At 31.3% G+C, this 21,423-nt stretch overlaps 3 protein-coding genes and 1 pseudogene across 4 annotated transcripts in view; 3 read left to right on the top strand and 1 right to left on the bottom strand.

Annotated features, from left to right (window-relative positions):
• The window catches only part of LOC125874303 (probable serine/threonine-protein kinase PBL26), a 23,770-nt pseudogene extending 3,543 nt beyond the window's left edge, over positions 1 to 20,227 (top strand).
• Positions 1 to 21,423, bottom strand: part of LOC125874324 (vesicle-associated membrane protein 721-like) — a 122,165-nt gene that overhangs the window by 21,691 nt on the left and 79,051 nt on the right. The window contains exon 1 of one of the 2 annotated variants that reach the window (XM_049555194.1): positions 10,785 to 10,794. The exons of the other annotated variant lie outside the window; for it this stretch is intronic. The gene's annotated coding sequence lies outside the window, so the exon portion shown is untranslated. Of the gene's footprint in view, positions 1 to 10,784; positions 10,795 to 21,423 lie in introns of those variants that run through there. 2 annotated transcript variants of the gene reach the window in all.
• The window catches only part of LOC125874319 (tropinone reductase homolog At5g06060-like), a 47,425-nt gene continuing 28,534 nt past the window's right edge, over positions 2,533 to 21,423 (top strand). Inside the window, exon 1 of the mRNA XM_049555190.1 lies at positions 2,533 to 2,591. Coding sequence (XP_049411147.1) covers positions 2,583 to 2,591 — 9 coding nt within the window. The 5' untranslated portion in view covers positions 2,533 to 2,582. The remainder of the gene's footprint in view (positions 2,592 to 21,423) is intronic.
• Positions 5,986 to 7,583, top strand: LOC125874317 (tropinone reductase homolog At5g06060-like). Its single transcript, XM_049555186.1, has 5 exons — positions 5,986 to 6,097; positions 6,222 to 6,429; positions 6,687 to 6,903; positions 7,002 to 7,108; positions 7,341 to 7,583. The coding sequence occupies exons 1-5, from the start codon at positions 6,009 to 6,011 to the stop codon at positions 7,527 to 7,529; spliced, it is 810 nt and encodes a 269-aa protein (XP_049411143.1). The 5' UTR covers positions 5,986 to 6,008; the 3' UTR covers positions 7,530 to 7,583.

Consider the following 21,423-nt stretch of genomic DNA (forward strand, 5'->3'; position numbering starts at 1 on the left):
CCTAATTATGTATTGTTATTATATATAGAAATGTGTTACATTTAGTAAACACCATAATAATCCATGATAGTCAATTATTACTATAATCGAATTTAACTTATATACACTTATGTTATCAATATACTTTAATAATTATCTTATACTTGATTCTATAAATATATTTTTTATATTCAGTGTATAAATACTATTTTTTCAGGCGGAACCAATTTTCAAAGACACAAGTAGATATTCAGAACTGGCAGATCCATTATTTAAAGGAGATATTCCAAAAAGAAGTTTTAATCAAGCGGTTGCGATTGCTGCCATGTGTCTACAGGAAGATCCAACCGTTCGTCCATCGATCAGTGACGTGGTCACTGCTCTCACTTTCCTTTGGGCTGAATCGGGTAAGAGATTCGGGTCACCAGTTTCTCCGATTTCTCCCTCATTGCCCGTTTCATCGTCTGATAATGAAGAAAGTTATGAAGAAAATAAAATTACAGAACGAGAGAGAGCGGTTGCAGAAGCCATTGAATGGGGTTCGAACTCAAGAACCCAAAATGAAATATTACCATAATTTTCACGTATGTAAAATTTTGCGCAAATTAAAACAATGTTGTCGATTTAATATTATAATTATTTGACTTGTAATTGTAAGTGAGTTTGAGTCTGAGACTATATAGAGTGGTCTTAAAGACTTAATTAATTACTTCATATCTCAAAATTAATATTTATTTTCTACTTTATTATTAGATCTGAAGCTAACGGTCTTGTTGTTGTATATGAGTATTAGTCCCTCTGCTTCAATGTATGTGGTGATGTTTGACTGAAAAATGAAATTTTAGAAATAAAAAACTTTTTAAATTATTTGGTTTAAAACTAATCAAAGATGTATATTTGTATGTTAATGAAAAATTTGAAGTTAAAATAATTCTGTATAAGAACATATATATGACATTCTTTTTACCAAAATTGAATTATACTGACCAACATATATGATTCAATTAATAATTAGTGGAAAATATTTTCAATCATAAATGAAACAACAAAAGATTTCTATAGCAACAAGCCGATATTGTGACCTCAGCTCTGAGCAACATTTTTTATGTGTTTAAGATAAGTTTCTATACATAGCATTATAATTTAAAACAAAACAAAACAAAATAAAATAGTACTATTTGTAGAAGCTATTCCCGATGTGATGATACATTGATCTTAATATGATTTACTTGAATCAAGCTGCTTTACCTTTACAAAATAGCGGTACAATAGCATATAAGATTATACTAATATATTATATATTGTTATAATCAATCAAATCATTTAAACGATAATGCCAAGTAATTCTAATTAATTAATAGCATTGAGAGGTGAAAGTCTAGGTGGTATTAAATTACATTAGTTGTTTGGTTGGGAACAAGTTATTCCAGGATTAGTTATCCTGGGATAACTTATATATCCCACCATGTATGTATATGGTATAACTTATCTCATCACTATGATATAAATAGTGGGATAAATTATCCCAAACATGACAACCAAACAAGATACAAAAAATTTATTCCATCACTATATTTTTTTTATCCCATCACTATTTATTTTTATCCCTCACACCAAATTACTGTAGTGTATATATATAGCTAGATCAATTGTGTTTCTCTGAAATTTCATAAGATAGCCGATGATTATCGTATTCAATGTACGTGACAATAATGCTCAAATAATTAAAGGCCCACCAACATAAAAATGGGAGTAGTATTTAGGGAAAAATAAGCAAATACCTCATAAAAGCAAAATAATTATAAACACATACCTCTTTACATTCATACCCCACTAAATAATTACACTATATGCCCCATTTACTAATTTCGCTTAACTGATACTAAATCAGTATCATATATATTGTATTGGTATCATTATGACTGATAATTTCGCTGAATTGATACTAAATTAGTATATATATATACTATATTGGTATCATTAAGGTTTATTGTTGAGAAATTACTCATTAGTCAATGATACTATAAGAGTATATATATACTCTTATAGTATCATTGACTAATGAGTAATTTTTTTAACAGGAAACCTTAATGATACCATTATATATAAACACACACACTCTCTTATAGTATCATTTACTAATAAGTAATTTCTTAACAACAAACCTTAATGATACCACAACAATATACATATATACTCGTATAGTATCATTGATTAATAAGTAATTTTTTAACAAGAAACCTTAATGATACCAATACAATATATATATACTGATTTAGTATAGTTAAACAAAATTATCAACCTTAATGATACCAATACAGTATATGATACCGATTTAGTATCACTTAAGCAAAAATTATCACCCTTATTGAATGGGGGTATGGACTGTAATTATTTATGAGAAAATGTATATTTCAAAATTTATTTTGAATTTGGGTATAAACTTGTAAATATTTTAGATTTTATGGCCCATTTATGTAGTTTTCCCTGGTATTTATAGGTCACACATAGTATTTTCTTTATGAAAAAACAATACTAGTACTATATACTTACAATATATATATTTTTGAATAATCAATTAGCTAGACAAAAGAAATTTCACAATGGCAAAGGTTGGAGGATCCAGATGGTCACTTAATGGTTTGGTGGCTCGTCACTGGAGGCACTTATGGAATTGGATGAGCCTTTAATTTCTATAATGTTTCTGAGTTTAAATTCTATATATATACTGATAGTATAAATGTAAATCTTAGATATACCATGTTAACATACACAAATAGGACATTTATACCTTGAAGACCACATAATGTCTGCGGTTAGTGGTCTCCAAAATGAACCATCTCTGGTCGATGGAAATATAGGCGAGGAAATCAACAAAATAAATTCGTAACACGGGGAAAATCTATCAAATTAAAAGATTTATTTCACTATCTCTCTCTTCTATTTTAGTTACTCAAGTTTAAAATAATTTGAATAAAAAATGTGTTTGTATAAATCTGTATAATTCGCGTGTATAACAGTGTTATATATAGTTGTATATTTAGCATTGAATAATTAACATAAATTTAGGTAGAATTATAGTATTTTCCTATAAATGTGTAGAATTCTTGCATAAATACTTCGTGTATTTTCCTTTACTATTGTTATAGACTATGGTTTAGTGTCAATTGAAAAATTGCGAGGAAATAAAATTTGAACAACGTTAAACAGTTCATTATTGGATAGAAATATCGAAGACTTGTGTACTTGTATATAAAAGCACACATTCTAGCTCGAAGAAAGTCTCCTCTCACAATGTCATTGTTATCACTGGCTTGGACTTTTGCATTTAATCAAATGATTTGATTGAAATATTGAGCATGCTGAAGCATTTATCATTTTCTTCACTTTTTCTGCACATATTTTAAAAAAGAAAGAAAATGTCAAATGTGATTTACCAAGCTGGATCTGATGTATTATCATGAATTTGCCTTTTAAAAAAATTATAAGTAACTCTAATAATAACATTAGTTATGACGTAGAGTAAAATGATAAGTAACCTGATATATATAATATGTTAAATTATACTAATAATATAATAAATTACTATATATATAAATCTTTTTTTAATCCTTTACTTATATATAGTGAAATAACTTATTTCGTGATAATAGACATAACTTGACAATTAAAGATGCGTGTACGACTTTATTTCATGATAATAGATATAACTTGACAATTAAAGATGCGTGTATGGCTTTAAAGAGAATACAAAAAGTGGACAGAATGGTCCACCACACAATTTCAAATAAAATACATATTCCGATACAACATTAAATTTTGAAATTTAAAGTTTCAACTCTAAAATCTATAAATGAAAAAAACATGAAATTCAAAGACTACATTATTTTGTGGGTCCATTATAATGGTTGGCATAACTTGACGATTAAAGTTGCTAGGTGTAACATTGTGTATAAAAATAATGCTAAATAAAATATAATATTTGCATGTGGAATGCTTATATTAGTTATGCTTGTATTAATTATTAATAAATTGTTTCTTATGCATTGTTTGATTTGATGTACTAAAACTAACATGCATTCCATAAAAATATTTATTCACAAAAATATCCTTCATAACTATGGTGGAAAAAGGAATAAAAAGAGTTTTGAGAGGTAATTGGGTCTTTAACCATGCTAATACATGTATTAAATTCTTTTTCATTACTAATACCTAATACTTTTGTAATAATGTTGTATTCAATTTGCTCATGTTTTGTGTTTTTGTTGAACGGAAACGATCTCTGCTTTCATCAAGGTAGGAGTAAGATTGTGACTGAGTATGTTGGTATTATTGTTGTTGTATTCTATGTTCATCAAGCGTGTTCTAGCTGAAACTTTCATGAATTAAAGTTGTGATGTGTTAAATATTATCGCGTTTTAAAAAAATGTATAATAGTATTTGATTGAGCATAAAATTTTGTATTTGTTAAAAATAATGTTGATACCAACATACCAAAAGTAACTTTAATTAAAATTTATGATTTTGAACATGCCACACATATTTCTAAAAAAATGTCATTAAGATAAATGGGAAGTTAAATTTTTTAAAAGTTTCCAAATTAGCTTATATATTTATCAACTAATTTTAGTGATATCCCTTCCCTACAAAGTACTAAGTAATGCTAGAAAGCCACTCGTTTTTACCGTCCACCATGTATAGGGATGGTAATGGGGCAGGGTAGGTTTAAGATTATGCGGGGCGAGATAAATTTAAGGCTATGCGCGGTAGAAGGGATGTGGAGCAGGTTTAAGTGGGTTTCTTTAAAACTAATGCAGGGAGGAACAGGTTGTGGGTATATGTGATTTTATATGAGTTTTTTGCATTTTATAATAAGAGTGATAGATCATTATTTATTAAGATAATTTGTTTTAAGATACTAAAATATTCAAGATAGTAAATGAAAATGGATCAATAAAAAATAATACAATTTGTTACATGTTTCCCAATTGACCTCTAAAAAATAATTTTTTAAGTCATTCTCTATTAAATTAATAAAACTTAATAAATGAATTTATTTTTATGAATTCTACTTTTAGTATCAAACTTAACTAGAAAAAGAAAATATTAAAAAAATTATGTGGGGCGGGTTCATGCAGGCCGGGTCTATGCGGGGAGGGGTGGGACGGATTGAAAATAAAAAAAATTGTTAGCGGGACAGGACAGATTAAAATTTTTACAGGTTAAGCTAGACCCTCCCCGCCCCCGCCCCACACCACCCCATTCCCATCCCTACCACCATGTGTTGTTTATTTTATATTCATATGTTTGAAGGCGATGTTGTTACGACTTACAAATCTATCCTCTCAAAAAACGTGTTGATATAGAACATGAAAAATCACCGATATTAACCAAAAATCGCGTGGTGAAATGAATAAGATCCCTTCACATGGGAGTTAGCTCGAGTATGTAATTGTTATTTAATTTCAGTTTTCCACATGACATACTCCCTCTATCCCAATTTATGTGACACATTTCACTTTTCGAGAGTCAAACAGTTTAAGTTTGATCGAGAATTTGCTCATGGAATCTTCAATTTTTTTAAAAAGAAATTTATATATTTGTAAACTACATTAAAAGTACTATAAATCCCAATAATTGATAATTCAAAATATTTAAAAGATATATGAAAAATTTACGGTCAAAGATAAATTTGTTTGAATCTCGAAATTCGAAATGTGTCACATAAATTGGGAGTACATGTTTAAGACCACAAAATTAACTATCATTTTGGTATTATATTGTCATCTTACACACGGTTTAGCTACATCTAAACACGATCCTCGAAAATCTGCACGTAAGAGTTATAGGAAGGTTTTGGAAATAAAAAATGTATATATTAGCTTTACGTACTACTTTATATAATGTTTAAATTTTTTTTTAGAGCAATTAATTAATTAAGTATCTATAGTAATATATATATTTTCCTATATATACACATACAATATCTTCGAAGCAATTGCACAAAGCAAGAAAAAAGTAGAACTCAAATGGCTAAAGTTGCAGCGTTTGCCAAAAGATCTAGATGGTCACTTAATGGTTTGGCTGCTCTTGTCACTGGTGGCACTACTGGAATTGGGTACTTTACATTTTTAATTTGACGACGATGATATAGTATAAAAATTTGTTACATTTGTTATTAGTCGTTGACTTGTTGTTCGTGCAAATAACTTAAATCTTTAATAAGTTTCTTTTTTTTTTAGTCATGCAGTTGTTGAGGAGCTAGCTGGACTTGGTGCAAAAGTGTACACATGTTCCAAGACAGAATCAGAGCTTAATGAGCCAATGCAAGATTGGGCAGACAGAGGCATACAAGTGAAAGGCTCAGCATGTGATGTAACTTGTAGAGACCAAAGAATTGAGCTCATGAAAAAAGTTTCCTCTGAATTTGATGGAAAACTTAACATTCTTGTGAGTACCATAAATCCATCTTCTTATTATTAGTCAAGCCGAAGCACTAGATCCGCCCCTTTGGCCTTGTCATTATTGTTAGTGAGGATTCGTATAGCTGATCAACCTAGCTAAGTACTTGGATTAATCGAGACTATGGGTTTGTGAAATTGATAGGTCCAACACTTGAAATTAACATTTAATGTTCATTCAGTATAATTTTTTTTTGAAAAAATTTGACCAAATATACTATTTATTGCCTTATGTTGTTGATGTAGATAAACAATGTTGGAACAAACATTTGGAAGCACTCTATCGATTATAATGCTGAAGATTATGCACACATGATGGCTACCAATTTAGAATCTTCATTCCATTTCAGTCAACTTGCTCATCCTCTTCTGAAATCATCTGGTGATGGAAGTATTGTTTTCACTGCCTCTGTTGCTGGTCTTGTCCATGTCTCTGGTACTTCTATTTACGGAGCAACAAAAGGTACTCTACTCGTGCTTTTAGTTTAAACATCAGGTGCGAGTAAGTTTTTACCTACTACTCATCATACCATCTTCCTTTGATATATTAACTGATGGCAGCGGGAATGATTCAGCTTACACGAAATCTGGCCTGTGAATGGGGAAGAGATGGTATTCGGGTTAATGCTGTTGCACCATGTTACACAAACACACCCCTCGTGAAACATGTAATATTCTCCTCTTGTTGATTCTGTCTCTGATTAGATATGAGTCTTTATGCATCAATGCAAAGATGGATTTAAATTGAAAACGGAAAAGGGTCAAAATGTCCTTAAAGTAGGCCATCCTATGGTTCAAAAATGCTCCACTGTCTTAAATGTTGTATGTGCATCTACTTGTCTTGATAAATTTGTCTATAAAAACTGTGATTGATGAATTTTGGTGGTTCTATATGGACAGTTGCTCAAGGATAAAGAATTTTCGGATGCCTTAATATCAAGAATTCCTCTTGGGCGTTCAGGAGAAGTGGAAGAAGTTTCATCTCTCATCGCGTATCTCTGTCTTCCTGGTGCTTCTTATGTCACTGGCCAGATTATACCAGTTGACGGAGGATTCACCGTCTATGGCTTCCAACAGCCTGGCTATTAACTTATACTTGTGGTTGTTTGAATAAAAGTCTTGATCATGTTAGCATTTGCTCATTTTTTTAGTGTTGTAATGTGTATTGTTCTGAAGATTAAACTTCATTATATCTTTAAATGTCCAATTTTATCACTTATCATTATATCCATATTGCTTAGTTGATCTTTTCATTATTCAACAATATCATGATTCAGAAACATTATTTTACGACAATAAAAGACCAGTAACATTCGTGTTTCCCCAAAAGAAGGATAAATCTCTGATTCAAGCGTCAACAACAGGAATGTATTGAGCTTATGGATCTACAATAATCTGTTACATCAATCAATCTCAGTGGAAAGTAATTCTCTCCAAGAAATGAAACACGATAAAAAGAGCCTTACTCACACACCTAGTGTTCCTGTTGCCATAATTTGCAACAGGATCAGTAGATGGCCTATCATTCTTCATATTCTGGTCTCCATGATTGGCATGTTCAACTTCTGAGGTAAATTTACTCTTAGCATCCTCATTCTGTCTTGCTAGATTGGTCATCTCACGTACTAGATGACTTAATTAGCAGATAATGTTGAGTGGCGGTATGGAGTGAGGTGCCCTTGGAACAGCATTAGCCCTCAATGTTGGCTCCAATTGTTGTATTGATCGAAGATGAAAACGATACAATGAAACAAATATTACATGTTCGATTAACTTCTGAAGCATGTTATATACAACCTCCAATATAATATTTGTAATCATAAACCACAACTCCAATTTACCTACAGAAATTCATGAACAAATATCCATACACAGTAAGAACAACAGAGAACAAAACAGTTCAATAGATTTTCCCAAAGAAATGCTCCACAGGCTAGACCTCTTGCCACACTCAAAATTTATGACATCAAATATATATCATCTCTATAAGCAGCCAGAGTAAAAATTAAGAGAATCAACATATGAAACAAAATCATTTCTAATGGCCACGATTTTCAATGTAGAGGAAACAAGAACTTTTATTGAGGCACTTGACATGGAAATGCATAATTAATCAAGTCAAATATCAATGAAAGATACAATATACATCTATACTTGCTCACCAACACACAAAAAACGAATAAACTAGAGACTGCAGCTAGCATCAAGCTAAGTATGGAGTACTATAATGTGTAATTCTCTATTTGATAACACAGACACCTTGTTGAAACACCCTTGCCAAGTTGCAATATCAAAAGCATCAACAAAACAAAAACTTTTAGCCCTCTGCTCAAGATTAATTATGGTAGCATTCCATATTTATTTTCCTTCTCATATCCTTTCTATCTCGACAAGAGAGAGTTGTGAAAGATTTCAAAGAAATCTTGAAGAATTATTTGGGAAATTTTCTCTCTTTTCACTGAAGAAAAAAAAAAGTACAAAGAGTTGCTTACTTATCCATGTAAACTAAGGACTAGAATGTAAATCTAAAAAAAAAGTACGTAACAAACTCTGACTATATACTTTACAACTCATCCTATTCTAAAATAATCTAAAGAATCTTTTCCTATACAATGTGAATTAATATAGGGAAAATTATGTAGCTAAGCAAACTTATACTACTTAATTGTGTATCATAGCTAATGTTTGTTTATATTACCATTTGCAGCCATTTAATCGTGTACAACACTCTTTTCCTTATATAAAATGGATCCATTCTCTCTCTTCAATCACTTTCCCTTATTTTCTCCTTTATTCTCTCAATTAAAATTGATTTCAAATTTTGAAATTTTCATTCATTCCCTACCAATCGTGATTCCTGATTTATGAGATTTCTTTTGATTTTTCAGATTTGTATATCTAAAGATGAAGATGGTGTAACAATTGAGGTAATTTGTATAAAATTATTTGTATAAACTTTTGAAGTTTGGATCTACAATTTATTGTATATTGTCATACAAATCCATATTTTGTATATACGAATTCAATTGTATATTTATGAGGTAAAAGGAAATCTCATTTTAGTTTTTCAAATAAATTACATTTTACTATATTTCTTTGTATTTGGGTTTGGTTTGGGTCAAATCTGTACCCATAGTTGTATAATAATTGTATAATTGTTATTCAAATTGTATAATATTATTTGTATAAACTCTTCAAGTTCGGATCCACTGTTGTATATTTGTTGTTTTCATATGTACTCTTGAGGTTTGTTGTTTGTATAAATTCATATATTCATAAACACATTTTCTCTAAAAACTACCCCCTCAATAACATAGTCAATGTAACAGTTTGCATCATCCCATTTTTCAGAAAATATTACCAAAATATTGATGGAAGACATTCATGTACAAATAGAAATAACTCATGTATACATATACAACACAAGAATTAAAAAATATACAAACATACATTCAACAGACAACTTTTCCACAAAATAAATAATGTAAAATTATACATATACAAATATACAAGTCAACAATCAAATTATACAAGTCCACAAATCAAACTTATGTCAATTATACAACTACAAACATAATTAGTTAACTTATACAAACAACTTTTCCACATAATTTCCACCCAACAATCAATTATACACATACAAATACTAATTTCATCAAGTCTAATTATACACATACAAACACTAAGTTATACGATTCTACAAATAGTGTAAAATTATACATATACAAAACATACAAGTCTATAAACAATCATTGATGATTATACAATTATGAAAGTATACAATTTGACATAAACTATAGTAGATTATACAATTGATTTCTAGTTTTATACATTTACGTACTCAAATTGCAGATATCAAGTTGTATGTCTGATCAATTCAAATACAATTGAAAACATATTCTTCACCCGAAACTCCAATTATCAATGGAGTAATTATACAATCACAGATAAATTTAGTTAATTCTCGATTTATTAAAATACAATTGTAAACAACTGTTAGAATGAAACTCCAATTATTAATGGAGAATTTATACAATTACATATACAAATCAGTTCAATTGCTCTGTTTTTTCAAGTTCTTCATCTACATAAATGCAAATAAAAAACACAAGTCAATGCAAATCAAATATACGTTTCTAGTTGTGAAAATTGAGTTGCCGCCGAGATTCGATTGGATGTACGAGGATGAAATCAATTGGGTTGTACAAAGAAGATATAACTGGAAGGAAAGTCTAACGAGCTAATATTCTGTGAATTAAGGAATTTTATATCTTTTCCTAGCCGAGATCACCACCATAGCTTTCAAAAATTTGAATTCAATTTTGTATAAAACTTTGAAGAAACAGAATTGCAGCCGATCATCGCTGTAGCAACTTAAAACTATAGCTACTATTAGTAATTATGTTTAGGTAATGAGAGTAATTAATTTAATTATGATAGCTATATGCGAAAGTTTCCCATTAATATAAGCAAAGTTGTATATTGAAATGGGCTGCTGAAATGGCATATGTGTGCTTCAGATGGGATGAAACCCAAAGATAAAATATCAGGCCCAAGAGACATTTATTCCAGAATAAGGCCCTCAACTCGTGTCCGAATAAACCTTATCTTCTTCATTCTTGGTACTGCCAGTCGGTGATCATGAGTTCCAACATTCCCCCTCAAGTAAGAGTCCGGAGATCGGACACCTAACTTGCCTAAAAAATGTCTGTGCAAGGGACCAGCCAATGCCTTGGTAAAAAGATCGGCAATTTGAGAAGAGGAGGGGTGAAATTGAGAGAGATGAGACCATCTACCAATTTTTCGTGAACAAAATGACAATCGAGTTCAATATGCTTCGTGCGTTCATGAAAGACTGGATTTTTGATGATGTGGATCTCTGCCTGGTTATCACACTTCAAAGATATTGGGAGAGAAGGAGAGACAGAGAGATCTGAGAGTAAACGGACAATCCATGCGAGTTCACCAACCAATCGACGCATGGATCTATATTTCACTTCTTCAGAAGAGAGTGCAACAACAGGCTGTTTCTTGGCCTTCCAGGAGATAGGACAACCACTAAAACTAATATAGAAACCACTGACAGATCGTCGAGTATCAGAACAAGCCACCTAATATGCATCACAAAAACTAAAAATTTGGAATGAAGAATTCGAATTGATGAATAGCCTAAGTCTCGGATCCTTTTGTAGATAGCGAAGAGTGTGATAAGTTGCCTAGAGATGACTTGTCCTTGGGGTTTGCATAAATTGACTCAAAGTCTGAACATTGTATGAAAGATCCGGACGAGAGTGAGTCAAGTAATTCAATTGCCCTAAAAGTCGTCTATATATGCTAGGGTTGGAATGAAGTTCTCCAGAATCTGCAGTCAATTTGATGGAAGAATCTAAAGGCGTGGAAGCAAATTTTGTCCCAATTTCTGGATGTTCAGCAATGAGGTCCAGGGCAAATTTCCTTTGAGTAACAAGTACTCCATCAGGTACATGTAGGAATTCCATACCTAAGAAGTAATTAGCAATCCCCAAATCCTTAATTTTGAATTTTGTGTTGAGAAACAATTCCAACTCATCAATTTCCCTTTGATTGTTACCCGTCAACAGGATGTCATCGACGTAAACAACCAGTATAGTGACAAGGGTACCTGAAGAGTTAGAAAAAAGTGAGTAATCATTTAATGATGCAACATAACCTCGTGTACCCAAAGCTGCTAATAGACGTGCATAACATTGGCGCGAGGCCTGCTTAAGTCCATAAAGAGTCTTACGCAGCCTGCAAACATGCGAGGGAGATGAAAAAGTCATGCCAGGTGGAAACCGCATGTAGACCTCCTCATTAAGGTCCCAATGGAGGAAGCGTTGTTTACATCAAGTTGAAAAAGAGTCCAATTGCGTTTAACTGCTATGCTAAGAAAGCAGCGAATAGTTGTCATCTTTACCACAGATGAGTAGGTTTCATTGTAGTCGATCCCTTCTCACTGTATGTCTCCACGTACAACCAATCGTGCCTTTAAACATTCCAAACTCCTATCTGACTTACGTTTCATTTTGTACACCCATTTGCAGGGTAATGGCTTCTTTCCAGGTGGTAAAGGTACCACGTCCCAAGTAGAATTGGTCGCAAGATCATACAACTCTTGTTGCATAGCAAGTTGTCATCCAGGGTGTGAGGCTGCTTCATGGTAAGACTTGGGTTCCCTTATGTCACTTATAGCATCACTAAGATTCCGATTGTGTGTGCTAAAAAAAGAATAAGGAAAAGAATCAAGAGGAGAATAAGAAACATTAGGTGAAATCACAGTAAAGGCACTATCACAAATAAAATCACCTAAATGTTTAGGAAAAATAGATTTTCTAGTTGATCTGCGCAAATCTTCTGGCTCAAGTAGCACATGAGAGGGAATAGGTGCAGTAGTAGGAAAAAAATCAGGAGTAGACACGATGGGAGCTGGAGTAGAAACAAGATCGATAGGTGAAAGAGAAGAGTCAAAAGGATCCTCAAGATTTGGAGGAGGGTTGTTTAAGGGAGTACAAACCCGATGAGATGTGGAAGGAGTAGGAATAGGGGATTCTGGGAAGAAAGGTCCATTTGAAAGAAAAGACCCTGGGAAAAGTTTAGACATAGGTTCTGATTTGGTGAAAGGAAAAATAGACTAAGAAAACTTTGCATTTCTGCTCACCACAACCTTATCGCACGCTAGTTGTAAAATATAATTTTTGCTTCGTTATTTGATAGGACATACAATGTTTTACTTGAATATACTACATATATGTATGTGCAAAAAATAAGTTAAAAAAGACATACATATTTTAAGTATTAATAAGAGGGAGTTGATCAGATGATAATGTAACACCCAAGAAAAAAAATTCGAACTAACTTGAACCATCCTTCGTTGTGAGTAGGATTTTACCGAGGAATTAAAAAATTTTAATTGTTAAGGTCACTAGACGTAGCATCTTGAGTAACAAAAAGAATCGAATTGAAAATAGCAAAATCTGAAATTTTGCAAGTTATGCTTAAGTATGAGTTTTGGGTCAACTTCAAATGACCATAAATCCTAGCTCAGGATGAGTTAGGTGTGCTATCAAATACCGTAGGAAAGACCATTTAATTATCTTTCCAACGCCACCAATTTTCCTAAGTTTTGAGTTCGGATGAGTGAGATATGACCTTTTGAAGTTAGGCTGTTTAGTTAAGGAAAGTTAGCCGAAAATAGTGAGGGGTATTTTGGTCTTTCCCTACCCAATCAGATTTAATTCATTTTTAGTAAGGTTTTAGGGGTCTAATCTGATTAGGTTTAATTTTATAATCCTAGTTTACGCCTTTTAGTTGAGAGTTCAAAAAAAGAAAAGAAGAAGAGAAAAGAGGAGAAAAGACAAAGGATCGAAGCGTTCATCGAGATTCTTGAGAGTTGTTGCGGATTGTTGCCATGGGATTAAGCCCTAAGAGGTATGTAAGCTTCCATAGTGTTGGGTCTTTCACCCACACACCAATCATGATTTATTCAACGTAGTTTCGTTCTTGAAATTTAAAGATTAGAGTTCTTGATGAGTTCTTGATAAGTGTTCTTGAAGTTTCATTAAGTTTCGATGTAAGATTCTGCTTGGATCAACTTTAAACAGCCATATCTCTTAGAATATTAAGAGTTACGTGAGCCAAAACCTATCCAATTAAATGTAATTGAATCTACTTTCCAACCCCACAAATTTCACGTCAATCCAATATTTGAGTAAAAAGTTATGACTATTTTAGTAACCTATACACTGTTGTTACAAATTAGCCGACGGGAAAATATTGAAAATAATCGTTTTTGTCTTTTTACCTCCAAGAAAACCATCAACGAATTTCTTGACAAACAAAAAGCTCAAAACAATCAGATTTTCATCTTCACTCATGAAAATCATAATTTTTGGCCTTAGAGATTTCAAGAAACTAACTCGAGAATCTCAAGAAAAGTCTTCTTGATTATTTACCTTTAAGCTAGGGTTTCAAGGCTTCTAATCAAGTTTTTCTTCAAGATTCTTCAAGAACCTTGTTTGTTTCAAGTATGTAAGGCTATCATAGTGTTGGACTAGTTCATACTCACGCCCTACATCTACGTTTAAATCAGTAAAAAGGGAATCTAGGATTTTTTCACCTAGATTTGAGTATTCTTGAGATAAGTTGATTTTGAGTTCTTGAGTTCGTGTTTCTTTTAAAAGTTCTATTCCTAATTATCGAATTGAGATATTGTTATTGAGATCCTTCATAAACATGAGATCATGAACCTTGAATCCATAATCCACTTCAAGGAAAGTTAGGATCAAAGTCAAGAGAAGTCAAGAGTCAAGTTTGAGAGTTCTTTCAAACTTTTTTTGATAAGGCCCCTTAGAGTCTTTTTGAGCAGTCTTCTACAATTACTAGTAACTTGTTTCAAGACTCGAGCAAGTAAGTATGAGGATCAGGAAAATGTATTCATGAGTCTACTTTGTCATCACTAGATCTTTCATATCATGAAACATAACTCTTGAATTTATAATTCACATTCAAGAGAGAGTTAAGAGTAAAGTTCAAGAAAGCCTTTGAGTTCAATTGTAAATCCTTTGAGATCAACTATCAATTCGAACTAAGTTTGAGTAACTAAGTAAGAGAATGAGAAGAGTCACGTACATGAGTTCCATGTAGTTATGTAGACCTACGAGTCAAGTCGTTCATCCCCATAAATTCTGCATGAACTTCATAAGTTGAGTATCTATGAGAAGAGTAATATCTCCATATCCTAAGTCTTAAATATTGAGTTTCTAACCCCTTTGAGCTTATATTTCTAATCATGGGACTATTACATGTTACCGATGAAGTTTTTGAGTTGATTGTTCATGCCCATGATTCAGCATGAACCCTATGAGTCGAGCAGTCATGAGATGAGAAGTATCCTTGAGTCCTTGAGTTGAGTAGTTCATGCTCATAAATTCTGTATGAACCCTCTGAGTTGAGCATTCTTGAAGTGAGTAGTATTGTTGAAGTTCTTGAGTTCCAAGTATTAAGTTCTATCTTTGGTTTTTGAAAACCTTGCATTGAGTCGTTCACGTCCATAATTCGGCATGAACCATATTCTAAGAAGACTTTTACAAACGTTTTAATTTTGTTTTAAGACTTAAGTTTTGAGTTAAGCAAAGAGTAAAGAGTTGAGTTCATTTATTCAAAAGAGTATATTGGGACTATGTATTCCCAAAGAGTAAATGTTTTCACATTTAAACAAGAAAGGAAACTGAGATTTCAAAAGAGCCTTTGAGCTAGTTTTTCAGTAAAGAGGAAACTATGATTTCCAAGAGAGCTTTTAAGCTAAGTTTTAAGTAATTATCTCAAACCAGAGAAAGAGTTTTGTTTTTACAAACATATGAGCTAAGTAAATTTTGGGAGTAGTATTGAGCACCGATATGGGGATGCGAGTTCAGATAACTCAAGTCTCCATAAATCATGTAGCCATCATGAGTAGTAAATGATCATACTTTTTAGATGACTCCATAATATGCTTTTAGTATAGACTAGTGTATCCACTAAGTTAAGCATTCTGTATGACGACAAAGTATAGGACAATTCTGGCAGCGTGGGCAAGATGTTGTATCATCACTTAGGCTCATATTGGCGGTTGTCGTTTAGAGAAACTCCCACAGAAACTATATTACTTTATTATATAAGTAAAGTTGAGTTTGTTATTGCATTTTATTTAGCGAACTAAGTTGTTTTTACTATTTTATACAGTTTTCTATATATTGCATCTCTTATTGTTGCTTTAAATTGAGTTGAGTATCCATAGTTGAGTATCTATCTTTGAGTTGAGTATCTAATCCTTGAGTTGAGTATCTAATCTTTGAATTGAGTATCTATCCTTGAGTTGAGTATCTAATCTCTGAGTTGAGTATTTTATCCTTGAATACTTCTGAGTTGAGTAAGTTTAAGTAGTTTTGAGTATCATTGAGTATTCCTTGAGTTGAGTAAGTTTTGATAAGAGGTAAGTACGTTTCCTTTTTATCCAGTTTCAAGCTTATGTTTATGTTTTAGAATTCCCCTTACATGCTTGTACATTCCACGTACTGAGCCATTTGGCCTGCATTTTCTCATGATGCAGACACAAGTATTCAGGATCATCAACAGGAGTTTCATTGATACTTCCAGGAGTTCGAGTTAGCTATGGTGAGCCTCCTTGTTTTCAGAGGATTTCCTTTACTTTCAGTTGTTAGGAGGTCGTGGGTCTTGTCGTGACTTCCATCATTGTCATTTAGAGGCTTCATAGATAGACAATAGATTTTTAGAAGTCTTTCAATTATTTTGTTAAATGTTTTAAAGACTAAAGTTGCCTTTTTATGGCGAGTTGTATATATTTTATTATACAGAGTTTTCTTTGGATTTAAAGTTTGTATTTAAGATTTATGAACTTTTATTTCAGTTTTAAGCTTTTGCATGCTTAAGTTAGTCTTCCGCTTGTAGTCAATCAGGATGAGGGTTCGCTTGGGGACCAGCAATGGTCTTCGAGTGCCGGCCACGTCCAGGGTGTAGACTCGGGTCGTGACAGATAAGCTCTCCAGAAAGGTGAGAGTTTTCGAGGAAGAAAAATTTGAAAAGCCTAATTATTGTTATTATATATAAAAATGTGGTACAATTAGTAAACACGATAATAATTCATAATAGTCAATTATTACTATAATCGAATTTAACTTATATACACTTATGTTATCAATATACTTTAATAATTATCTTATACTTGATTTTATAAATATATTTGTTATATTGTCTTTATTGCTATTTTTTTTCCAGGCGGAACCAATTTTCAAAGACACAAGTAGATATTCAGAATTGACAGATCCATTATTTTTAAGTTTTATGCACTCTAAAAAATATTTATACAGTCAGATCACTTGTAAAGTAATAATAACATAGGAAGAAATTGGAATTCAACATAGTATTATATAAAAAAACTATTTTTTCACCTCATATATAAAATGTAAATTTTAGATTCAGAACAACTACTTGTGATACCTTAGCTCCGTCCATGTATACAATAGAGCAAGATACCTACCACCTCTGACTAAAAATATAGTATATATTTTTTTATCTGTAATTGCATTTTCATCAACAGGTCAAAATTATTTGTTATGTATTTATACATTATTAGAAATAAAGATTTTTTCATCGCGAATCATTTGAAAATTTGTGCTATAAGACATGATTTTTTTTCAATCATTTTCCTCTGAACTAGTTCATAAGGAAAATGTGTGGTGTAATACAGATTCTCACTAAAATAAAAATTACCTAATTATGTATTGTTATTATATATAGAAATGTGTTACATTTAGTAAACACCATAATAATCCATGATAGTCAATTATTACTATAATCGAATTTAACTTATATACACTTATGTTATCAATATACTTAGCCCTAAATGAGACCAACTTTTAGATAAGATATATTTGAGCGGTTTAAGACAAATTGAGTTAATAAATGAAACTATTCGATCTTAAGAATTAATTTTGCTACCCCTAATATATATAAGTAATTTATTCCGAACTCGTTATCATCTCATCCAAAAATTTAAAATTATAAATTTAAAATATTGAATTCGTCTACCATTTGTCCTTGAAATTATAATTTCATTTTTGTTTTTCAGGTTATAGCAGTGAAACAGCTTGACCGTAATGGATTACAAGGAAATAGAGAATTTCTTGTAGAGGTGTTGATGTTGAGCCTTCTTCACCACAATAATCTTGTTAACCTCATTGGTTATTGTGCTGATGGAGAACAAAGACTTCTAGTTTATGAGTATATGCAACAGGGAGCCCTTGAGGATCATCTATTTGGTACGTATGAGTTTAAGTTTTATGCACTCGTAAAAAATATTTATACAGTCAGATTACTTGTAAAGTAATAATAACATAAGAAGAAATCGGAATTCAACATAGTATTATATAAAAAAACTATTTTTTCACCTCATATATAAAATGTAAATTTTAGATTCAGAACAACTACTTGCAATACCTTAGCTCCGTCCATGTATACAATAGAGCACGATACCTACCACCTCTGACTAAAAATATAGTATATATTTTTTTTATTTGTAATTGCATTTTCATCAACAGGTCAAAATTATTTTTTATGTATTTATACATTATTAGAAATAAAGAATTTTTCACTGCGAATCATTTGAAAATTTGTGCTATAAGACATGATTTTTTTTCAATCATTTTCCGCCAAACTAGTTCATAAGGAAAATGTGTGGTGTGATACAGATTCTTACTAAAATAAAAATTACCTAATTTTCTGTATGTAAACATTACTATTTTTTATTTTCTCACCGATCCAATCAAAATATTTATGAAAATAGCTATTGAACATTCTTTTTGATTGTGACACTACAAGTTGGATCCCGTTTGCATTACTTCTTTATATTTTGAACATAACTCTTCTCAATTAAACTAACGAATGTTTGAATTATTATTTTTTAGACGTTTCAGCAGATAGAAGTCCATTAGATTGGTTTACAAGGATGAAAATAGCATCAAATGCAGCAAAGGGTCTAGATTATTTACATCATAAAGCAAATCCACCAGTCATGTATAGAGACTTGAAATCCTCAAATATTTTATTGGATAAAGAGTATAATGCTAAATTATCAGATTTTGGATTAGCAAAACTTGGACCAATGGGTGATAATTCCCATGTTTCTTCCAGAGTTATGGGAACTTATGGTTATTGTGCTCCAGAATATCAAAGAACAGGACAACTTTCTGTTAAATCAGATGTTTATAGCTTTGGTGTTGTTTTATTGGAGCTAATTACTGGAAAAAGAGCTGTTGATCCTACAAAAAATGGACATGAACAGATTTTAGTTGCTTGGGTAAGTCAAAACATTTTCCCTCCTACTTTATTTTTCGAATTTTCATGATTAGCGTTAGTAAGTAGCGGAATCAGGATTTTATGAAAATACTAGAATGTCACATTCAAAACTTGGATGTGTGGTCTATCACAAATTCTGAACCTCCTTTTATATCTTCGTTGATGCAAAAGGGATTCAACATTTTCTATATAATCAGAAAATAATTATGTGTACGCTAGTTGCACAATATAATTTTTGCTTCGTTATTTGATACTACATATATGTATGTGCAAAAAATAAGTAAAAAAAGACATAGATACTTTAAGTATTAATAAGAGGGAGTTGATCAGATGATAAGCACTCCAGAAAGGTGAGAGTTTATGAGGAAAAAAAACTTGAAAAGCCTAATTATTGTTATTATGTGGTACAATTAGTAAACACGATAATAATCCATTATTACTATATAATCGAATTTAACTTATATACACTTATGCTATCAATATACTTTAATAATTATCTTATACTTGATTTTATAAATATATTTGTTATATTGTCTTTATTGCTATTTTTTTTTCCAGGCGGAACCAATTTTCAAAGACACAAGTAGATATTCAGAACTGACAGATTCATTATTTAAAGGTGATATTCCAAAAAGAAGTTTTAATCAAGCGGTTGCGATTGCTACCATGTGTCTACAGGAAGATCCAATCGTTCGTCCATCGATCAGTGACTGGTCACTACTCTCACTTTCCTTTGGGCTGAATCCGGTAAGAGATTCGGGTCACCAGTTTCTCCGATTTCTCCCTCATTGCCCGTTTCATCGTCTGATAATGAAGAAAGTCATGAAGAAAATAAAATTACATAACGAGAGAGAGCAGTTGCAGAAGCAATTGAATGGGGTTCGAACTCAAGAACCCAAAATGAAACATTACCGTAATTTTCACGTATGTAAAATTTTGTGCAAATTAAAAATAATGTTGTCGATTTAATATCATAATTATTCGACTTATAATTGTAAGTGAGTTTGAGTCTGAGACTATATAGAGTGGTCTTAAAGACTTTATATCTCAAAATTAATATTTATTTTCTACTTTATTATTAGATCTCAAGCCCTCATATTAGTCCCTCCGCTTCAATGTATGTGGCGGTGTTTGACTGAAAAATGAAATTTTAGAAATAAAAAACTTTTTAAATTATTTGGTTTAAAACTAGTCAAAGATGTATATTTGTATGTTAATTAAAAAATTGAAGTTAAAATATTTCTGTATAAGAACATATGACATTCTTTTTACCAAAATTGAATTAAACTGACCAACATATATGATTCAATTAAAGTCTAAATAATTAGTGGAAAATATTTTCATCAAAAATGAAACAACAAAAGATTTCTGTAGCAACAAGCTGATATTGACCTCAGCTCTGAGCAACATTTTTTTATGTGTTTTAAGATAAGTTTCTATACATAACATTATAATACAAAACAAAATAAAATAGTACTATTTGTTTGTAGAAGCTATTCCCGATGTGATGATACATTGATCTTATCACTCCTTTGTCCCTAATTATTTGTTCATTTTTCCTTTTTTAATTGTCCTTAATTTTTTGTCCATTTTGACAAATCAAGAAAGAACAATTTTTTTTACCTATTAGACACTCAATTAATTAAGTTGAAAAATGTAGAGCTTCTTGAAACTCTTAAGTTTTCAATTCATCTACTTCATAATTAATAGGGATAAAATGGTAAACTCACTATGTCAATCATTATTTTCTTAATATGTGTGTCAATTCAAAAGTGAACAAATAATTAGGGACAAAGGGATTATTATTTACTTGAATCAATCTGCTTTACCTTTACAAAATAGCCATACAATAGCATACACACCATCCTTACAGACTCTAGCTACTTCTAAGATTATACTAATATATTATATATTGGTATAATCAATCAAATCATTTAAATGATAATGCCAAGTAATTCTAATTAATTAATAGCATTGAGAGGAGAAAGTCTAAGTGGTATTAAATGACATTAGTCGTTTGGTTGGGAACAAGTTATTCCAGGATTAGTTATTTTGGGATAACTTATATAATCCACCATATATATGGTATAACTTATTTCATCACTATGATATA

This window comes from Solanum stenotomum, chromosome 8 (assembly GCF_019186545.1).
Source record: "Solanum stenotomum isolate F172 chromosome 8, ASM1918654v1, whole genome shotgun sequence".
Classification (NCBI taxonomy): domain Eukaryota; kingdom Viridiplantae; phylum Streptophyta; class Magnoliopsida; order Solanales; family Solanaceae; genus Solanum; species Solanum stenotomum.

Coding starts and splice junctions, on each gene's coding strand:
- LOC125874317 (XM_049555186.1), top strand. CDS start 6,009: ATGGCTAAAGTTGCAGCGTTTGCCAAAAGATCTAGATGGTCACTTAAT. Junction 6,430..6,686: donor ATGGAAAACTTAACATTCTT/GTGAGTACCATA, acceptor TTGTTGATGTAG/ATAAACAATGTTGGAACAAA. Junction 6,904..7,001: donor TATTTACGGAGCAACAAAAG/GTACTCTACTCG, acceptor AACTGATGGCAG/CGGGAATGATTCAGCTTACA.